Source organism: Crocodylus porosus, unplaced genomic scaffold (genome assembly GCF_001723895.1).
Source record: "Crocodylus porosus isolate Cpor-Errol unplaced genomic scaffold, CroPor_comp1, whole genome shotgun sequence".
NCBI lineage: Eukaryota > Metazoa > Chordata > Crocodylia > Crocodylidae > Crocodylus > Crocodylus porosus.
Genome location: NW_017728911.1, coordinates 41130796 through 41139698, shown reverse-complemented (window position 1 = coordinate 41139698; position 8903 = coordinate 41130796). Strand labels below are relative to the sequence as shown.

The 8903-nt window shown below is 42.1% G+C and overlaps 1 protein-coding gene across 6 annotated transcripts in view; it reads left to right on the top strand.

The window, feature by feature from the left end:
* Positions 1 to 8903, top strand: part of CASC4 (cancer susceptibility candidate 4) — a 57777-nt gene that overhangs the window by 18627 nt on the left and 30247 nt on the right. For 5 of the 6 annotated variants that reach the window (XM_019533914.1, XM_019533915.1, XM_019533913.1 and 2 more), the window contains exon 2: positions 1 to 154. In XM_019533914.1, the coding sequence (XP_019389459.1) occupies positions 1 to 154 (154 nt within the window). Of the gene's footprint in view, positions 155 to 8687; positions 8771 to 8903 lie in introns of those variants that run through there. The other variant, XM_019533916.1, reaches the window with a different exon arrangement.

The following is an 8903-nucleotide window of genomic DNA, read 5'->3' as shown; positions in this document are numbered from 1 at the left end:
GGCCCGCGGGCGGCTGGAGCAGCGCAAAACCGAGCTGCTGGGCGCCCTGGAGTCGCACAAGCAGCAGCTGGAGCAGAAGGAGGCGGAGTGTGGGCGCCTGGGCGGGCAGCTGCAGGGCAAGGACGGGCAGCTCCGCAAGTGCGAGGACGGCAAGGTAAGGGTGGCAGCGGCGGGGGAGGCCTCCTTGTCTCACCCCCTGTACACTGCCCAAGGGAAGGGGGGGGAAATCTTATGTCTCCCTCCCCCTGCAGGTATCTTCCTTTTGTCGCCTCGTCAGCCTCTCCTCATAGGGAAGCATTTTTCTCCCATGAATTGTGCTCGTTGCCCTTTTCTGGACTGCCTCGAGCTTTTCTGTGTCCTTCTCCAGGTATGGAGACCAGTGCTGGGTACAGCATTCAAGGTGTGGATGCCCCATGGGGCATCACGACATGTTCAGTCTGGATGCCAGCCGGCTTTACGCTGTGACCACCTTTGCTTGTCTGCCTGTCAGGAGGTCTTTGCTTCAGGGTTGCACCTTATATAAGGGCATCACAGGCGAAACCCTTGAGGTGGCATTATGAATAAGGACCAACAAAGTCAGGACTGAGAGAACCCGTGTCACTGTCTTGAAAGTTGGTGTAAACTGACTCCTGGACTGTACCCTGGCAGTACATGGGTGCAAGGGCTATACTGCATACAGGTGATTGTTAATATGGCAATGAAAACCTTGGAAGCTGTCCTAGGTAGGTAGGGCTGGGAGTCCTGTCCATGGTGTTCATAGGCACTTCTACCCAAGGGACATCCTTCCTACCCCCCATCCTCTCTTCAGCCCTCCCACCCCCCTACAACTAAGAGGGAAAGTCTGAGGTGCCAGAAATGCCCTATAAAATGGCACAAGTTAAAAGCAAGAGTAATGAGAATGCTGCACCAGCAGGGAAGTTGCTGAGTAGCTGTTGCAGATGAGTTTGCTTCACTTCAGCTTTCTTCCATGACCTCCCACAACCATGATGGCAATACACCAGCATTATCGCAGGAATCAGTATGTGTCATGTCCTGTCCTGTCCTCCTCTCCCCCCCAGCTTTTCCCATAATGGAAAGAAAAGAAAAGAGCTTTCCTTTTTTGTATCTGGTCTGTTTGAACAGCTCCCGTAGCAGTGGGACACAAACAGCTCTACTTCTTCCCTTTGACCTGTGGCAAGTTAGGGCATCCTTGATGTTTTGGGGGAATGTTCCTAAAACTATACCAAAGGCACAGGCACTTGCTTGTATGGGATGGTTTGGATAGGGATGGTTTCTGTGCGCAGGCGCTTGGGCTAGATGACCTCCTGAGGTCCCTGCCAGCCCTACTCTTCTGTGGTTCCATGGTCTGTTTTGGCTAATCAAAAATTCATCCAAAACTTTAAAATTACAAGGAATTAGCCTCACTTCCTGGATAGTGTGTGTGGTAAATATTTTTGTGCAGCACAGGTGCTACCTGTACTTCTCCTTTTTGACCATATGACCTAAGGGGATTTAAATTATCCTGCACATGTGGAGTTTTTTAAGCTCAAAAATGCCTTTTTTAATTTTATGGTTAAAGTTAGCCATGGGTAGTGCTAGCCATCTTGTGAAGGAAATCTTATTTATCCTTTTGCATATGGCAGTTTCTATTTATTGTGGGAAAAGGTGAGCAAATAGATTTTGTGCCAGCATCGGTATGCTTTTGTGACAGTTTAGCAAGGTTAGGTTAAGCAAGCAGTCTTTTCATAGTGAGAAGTGAAGAGTATGTATTAATATGGTTACGTTTGACAGACTCTCTGTATGGTAACAGATGTAGTGCTTCTTGGATGTGGTTGGCAATTGTGTACTTCTAGTTGAACATTTAATTTTAGTTACTGCCCTCATAATAGAATTGATGAAGTATCACTGTGCAACTACCTTATTGCTTTTCCTTGAGCTTCCTCCTGCCTGTCATTTAATCATATTTTGCTGTAATGTTATTTAATACCAGTATTTGTGATGACACAGTTTTACAAGTGGAACTGATAGTTAACTTCATTAAATGGGAACTATTCAGGTTCTTGTTTTTAGAAACTGCCCAAGTTTTTTAAATGAAAATTATCTTGAGTCCAAATAAAAATATATATACTTTATTCCCTGTAGCAGAAATAAATTGGGGAAGTCCACAAATTCTTCCTTTTAAGTAGAAGTGCCACACATTGATCTGTTTATGGTAAACTTTGGTTCATTTTCCACTGCAGCAATACATGAGCCATTTGCATCTTGCAGTTGAAGTGAAAAGTGGTATTTGGTAGGGATTAACTTTTGAGAGCCTAGAAAGTAGAGGTACACACATATGCAAAATTGCCATCAAGTCCATAGCCTAGTCCATGCACTTTTCTGAAAAATCAAGTATCAGCAGAAAATAAAAGAATTATTATACCACACTTTGATTTAACAGTTCACATTTGATAAATGTCAATGAAAACCTGTAGTTAACATGTAATTGCACAATGCTAAAATAAAAAAAAAAATGTGCCTGGTTAAAGAAGCTGAAAATTATGCTAAACTAGATGCATTTCATTGTTACATACCATATATCTGTCTTATTGCTTTGTGAATAGAATGCATTGGATTTTTTTCAAAATTTTTTTTGTTTTTTGGATGACTTTGTTTGAAATTTTGATTTAAAAAAAAAAAATCCTGCTGTATTACCAGCTCCTCCTTCCTGACTATAAATGACTTTGACTATGAAAGTTTCTAAAATTATTGACTCTGTGTGTGTGTGTGTGTGTGTGTGTGTGTGTGGTGTTTCGAAGCCAAGAAATAGCACTTGCATTAAATAAGCAAATATAAGTTCCTTTAGAGCTATTTGATCTTAACTCTGAAATTGGAATATCAGATTAATAAAATACTGTAAGATTTGAGCATTTAGAGGGAAAAAATCCTACTCTTCATTGCATTTGTTTTTACACCAAATTGACTATAGAATCAAATTTACCTAACTATAGTAGCTTTTTGTATCCTGTTTATTGCTTTAAACAGAAAATGGCGCAAGTCACAGGTCAGGCCTACTAATGTTGAAATGTTGCCATCTAGTAAATTGTGGTTAGACTGCTTAGCATAGTTGCATTATTCTGCCTTTATTAGAATGTGAGAAGCAAGGATTTCTGACCTGTCATGGTTACAACATCATTCTTGTGCTACTGTATATGAGAGTGCATATTTCTTGCTTGAAGGAGCACATTAAAGAATTTTTTTTTTTTTTTTAGTATTGCAGGACATGCAGAAATGAGAACCCAAAAGAACCCACTAGGGACTTCGGTAGCACCTTTTTAACATTTCCTGAGGTGTCATTTTAACTGAAAATAGTAAATAAAACGGACAATAACTGTTTAATTGTCCAGTGTTAATTTTCCTTGAGGGTTTTACTGTAATGAGAAATGTCTTTGTTTTGTTTCTCACTGGCTAAAATCAGTGTCTGTTATGACTGTTTAAAGCCCTCATAGAAGGTGTGCATGGTAGAAACTGGCTGTGATCATTTGATTCCTCTCCTTCAATTTAAGACTATCTTAAACAGTTCTAATAATTATCATTAGCAAATACAGGCCACAGAATGACAGGAATGCAGAATAACTTGAAAGCCAAGCGCTGCAAAACTGCAGTGCTTAGCTGCAGAGGAATAGCCTGGATGCTAGCAAATGCTATAAAACACAATCAAGTTTTGACTTCTTGCAGATGCACTTGAAATGGCACCCATGTAAACTATCAGCAGGTCTTGTACCATAGACTGGTAATATGCAAGACTTCAGACTCTACCATAGGCACTGATTTGGAAATATCGCTAGTTTATAGAATACTTGGTTTCAAATTCTGGCTGATTAGACAGTAAAAGGCATTTATAACCTCATGTCTAAAGTATCACCGGAGAAAGCAAGAGGGACTAATGCAGTGGGTTAATTGCATTGTCTGTCTTCTCCCCAGAATAAAAATGATACCAAGGACTGTAGCAAAGCTGTACACAGTTATTTGGCATGTTTCTAAATTGCTTGGAATATTGCAAGATTAAGGACTTGTTTGCACAGGGGGTAGCTACCTGATATTAGCCTGAGTTGCTGCATACTGTGTCCATGTGATGCGATTTCTTACGGAGTAGTAACTAGATACGTACAGCATAGTCTGTCCTCCCATTCCAAGCAGCAGTATTTTCACCTTGTAGCAAGCTGCTGGATATTCAGGTGCCTGGATCTTTCCTGTGTGTGCGGTGTTGATGGTTTTTTGGCTGTCTTCCCATATTACTTTGCACACCACCCAGACTAGCTATTTCTGTCTTACTTCTGTATCCTCTAATTCGCACAAGTTATACTGATTGAAGTGACTTGTTTTTTCCTCCTTTAAATGACTGGTGTGCAGCCAGATTTGATACTTTGTGCTTTTGTACATTTGCACTTGCCTGCTTCTGGAGTTGCACACTAACGTTTTATTTTAGCCTTGTGCGTTTCCGTAGAATGTGTTCAGAGGTTTTGGATTTTCTCACCCTGTAGGATGAGGTGAAGTTTTGGAGTTTTAATCTTGCAACATGGGTATTTTTGAGGCTGTCAAAAGACGCCTACATGGGATCATAACTGGATGCCATGCACAGTGTTTTGAAACTGAGGGTATGCAAAGGCTTTCGAGGGGGCAGAGGACAAAAAGTCTCCAGCAGTGTTTGAGGCACCTCTCCGGATGGCAAGGAGCTGAGGATTTTGGGATGGAACACAAGTGTTTATGATGTTGCTAATGAAGCAAAGAAATGGAGGATTCCAGGACCAACAGCAGCTCTGGGTAAAGAGGTATCTGGAAGTCGGGACCGGACATGCTAGCAGACCCTCCAGAAACGGACCTGCGCTCCACCTCCTTACCCATCAGCCTTTCAGCTGTAGAAGAATCTAGTCTCCTAGCACCACTGTGGAGGAGACTGGTAAGCACTGCTATGTTAACCTTTATTCTAAGTACTGGGTATAGCATGCCATGGGCTACACCTGATATTCTTATTGCTGGTGCTCAGAGCTGACATCTTGGCTGCCTGTAGCCTAACTTGCTCTTTTCCCTCCTCCAGTTGCTCCAAATAGGGATGGTGCCATTGTCAGTAGAAAGCAGTAGGCTGCTCCGCCAGAGTCAACTTGCCACTGTGTTCCTCTGTGTGCTACACACTCAGAGGAGGCATCTTGCCAATTCAGAGAAGAAAGCATTATCACACAAATATTTGTTGATGGTAGGGTAATCCACAGTTCCATTGTGAGGACATAATGCACTCTGTGCATTGTGTTTTGATTTGAGCAAGAAATGATCTGGGTTCATTGGGATTTATCGGCACAGAACTTTAACAAAGGTATTTCTCAGAACAAGATGACTTACTATCAGTAAGCAAATATCACTTAGGAAAGAGGGGGGCTACCCAGCAGTAGTAATGTACTAATACGGGGAGCCCAGCGTACTGATGATAATTCACTGCAATATTGCATGTGCATGATAGAGGACTTTGATCAAGCTTGCTGGGGATATAAAAGGGGCATAGAAACTGTTCCGTCTGTGCCCTAGTGTTACAAGATAAGACTGCCTGTTGCCTTGTTCCTGAGTAGGGAGGTAGCTGTGCCCTCCATTGACACAGAGTGTTAGAAAGGTCCATACTGGTAAATCTCAGCAGCAATTGTGGCTGGGTTTTCCTTAGCCTTTGCTTTTTGGCTGTCTGTATTGGGGGTATGCCCTTAGTGTCAGAACTGTCGGCCTCAGTGCAAACACCATCTAATCCACCTGCCAACTCCCCAGAATAATTCGTTTCGGAGATGTGGAGATTTAAGGTTCCTAACAGTGTGCAAATGTAATAACCTCTCTTTTTCTGCACAGTCTCAGACCTGCATGTTTTGAATACAGTCTCCTGTCAATTAGGAGAGTTTCTCCTATGGGGGAGTGGGTATTGAAGTCGTAGGGGAGGAGAAGTAAAAAGTGACTTGCCATCTCCAGAGTTTTTCCAAGACTGGGCATGGACCCTGAAGATGGCATCTCAGAATTGGGTGAGGGTGAAAACTTGTTTTTTTGGGGGGAGAGAGGGGGGAACTGAACAAAGACAACTGAACACTGGTTGTAACTTTTTCTCACCTTACAGAGGCTGAACCTGAAATGCTTGCCATTGCCTTTATCAGCTGCTTCATGTCATGTTGTGTAAAGAAAAGAAGAAATGTTGGACATTGTAGAAGTGTGAGATATTGCCTGACACACTCAGTCTTATAAGGGAGTTGTTGAAGAATGAGAGAGGGGAAGGCCTCTCCAAAGCCAGATGTCTGAGAGAGAGGCCTTTCCCTGATCCAAGAGACTGAAATGGGGAGCTGCAGAGCCAGTCGATGGGGGCTTGTGAACAGACCAACACGAATGCAAAGCATGCTCCATGAAAACTTCCACTTCCCCTCTACTATCATGCACCAAAGGAAGCGGTGGTGGTCACATCAGCCTGACTCTTCCATCCTACAGATCCTAAATAATTTGCTTGGAGAACCATAAGAACCCCCATCCATGGGTTGTTCCCATGTGAGAGTGAAAGCGGCAGCTTCTGGGAGCGGACTACTTTGTTCCCTTTCTGTTCAAACATAGGTTATTGCTATGCCATTTCAGCCTTGGAGTCCTGAATGGAAAAGCCAGAGCAGTGAGTGGCTACATGAACTGATAACTTCCTTTGTTATAGATTTCAAACCCCTTCACTCATGCACTGTTTGTACAATGTTACAGTATTTGCATCTTTGGAAAAATTAAAGAATGGTTCTATTTAAATATGGTCATCTCTAATCAAAACATCTTATGATCTAAAATCTGAAAGGATCCAGTACCATGAAAGTACAGCTTCCAACTTTAAAAATTCATAAAGTAAGAAAGACATAGAAAAAACTAGAATTCTTGTTTCCAAAATGATACCTTTTATTAGACCAACTGGAAAATGGCAAGAAAATTGTCCTTTTTCCTTTTCTTGCCGTTTTCCAGTTGGTCTAATAAAAGGTATCGTTTTGGAACCAAGAGTTCTAGTTTTTTCCATGTCTTTTTGTTTCAGACCAACACAGCTATCAGGTATACCCCTAAAGTAAGAAAGAACACTAATGAAAACACGCTTTTTTTTTTTTTTTTTTTTATGGCCTGGCAAATCACAAAACTACTGCTGATGCCCTACACTGGCATGGCCTTTTCATGGCCTTTTTCCTGTATGATGTATGTATAGTACAAAGTAAACATTGCATTTTTGAAAAAACAAACAAAAAACCTCCAAGCAATAGTTTTTCCTTAAACAGGATTGCAAGAAATTCCTTATGCTATATTTCTGCCAGGTCTCATTTAGAAATATGTGCCTTAGTAGCTGTCTGAAATGCCCTGAAAGCTTCTTGCCATTCACCTTCCAGTTGTGTGAGGGCCTTGATGGACATTGCACAATCAACACATTAATCGCACGATAAATCATAATATGTCACGTGTTTGGCCATGATAAAATGGCAAACTAGCTACAAAGCTGTTCCATACTTAGTGTGGAACATCCTTGTGGCTGATTTGCATCCTGCTTGAATTTGAATTTGTGGCATGTTTAGCATCAGGCTGCACAATGGTGGATGGGCTCCCTGAGTGTCAGCAAGCTGAAAGCTTGTATAGTGTAGACCTGCTCCCTTGATGCCAACAAACTGAAAGGGTGCTGTGAGGGACCTATTCAGTGTCTGGATCTCCATGTACACAGCTGTGCAATATGGATCTGACATTTTACCCCAGATCCTAAGAATTACACATCCTGCCATGCATGTCTGGCATGGCAGGATGCATCATTTTTTGGTGTCCAGGATAAAATTAATCAGATATCAATTGCATGGCTAAACTCACATCTGCCTGGGGCCTGAAATGCCTGTACTTGCTTTCAGATGTTGTGCAGAGTACAGAATTCAGTTATAATTCAAAGCAGGTACTGTCTGGCAGCTCCTAGCCTTTCTGTTAGCAATTGCTTTCTACTCTTCATTCTCCCAAAGGCACACTTTACTGTCAGTGTGGTAGTTACAGTTTTCTATTTTATACAGATATCCATTCTGTTATACGGAAGCTTCATCATCAGTGGTGGTAGAAGATAAGCAGAATCTCCCTAGATAACGGGGACACTGTCATACCACAAAAGTTCACAGTGTAGCTGTGGGAACAAATTTACCCCTTTTTTTGGTTTTAGTTAAAGGGAAGAGGCATGACTTTTAGAGCACTCTGCCATCACAAATTCTTTCCAAACAGCTTGCATTAATTTGGTAAACCTACCACAGTTGTTAAGTGGGCCTTGGAACACATCAGAATCCCCCTTTCTATTTATAAATTTGTGCCTTGCATGGAGAGCAAATGAGAATATCCTCTAGTTTCCCGGTATTTATGTAGAACTCCAGTCATGCAAAGTTATAAATAACCCCAGGACTCGCAAGCTTTACAGCACAGGATCATGGTCTTCCTTGAATAGTAGTACATCCCTCCATCCCAGTGGCTGATCTGCTTGCTTCAAATCAGTTAGCTACTGAACGGTAGTTATTTGGTATGAGAAGCTTCCAGGTGACAATTTCCACAGGCTTCTAGATGGATAGGGGAGCCTTTGTATTGGTGCGCTACTGCAGCTCTAAGATCTCTGTAGATCTCCACATAAGTGCCTTTTCTCATCCTAGGTCTACAGCACGGTCCTTTGCAAGCAGTTGATGCCTGTTTTACTAGCCCAGAGTGAAGCTGTTCCATCAAAAGTCCTTCCAGAAACAGCACTGTCTTCATTCTCATTCACCTATTGGTATGATTGTGGGTGGGAGGTAGCTTAGCTGCTGTTGGAAAAACTATTGCTAAAGTTGCTTGGTAATATACTGGTGGCTTGCAAAGCTGCCTCTGCTGGCATCATATAAAATAAGTCTGTACAATCTGCATAT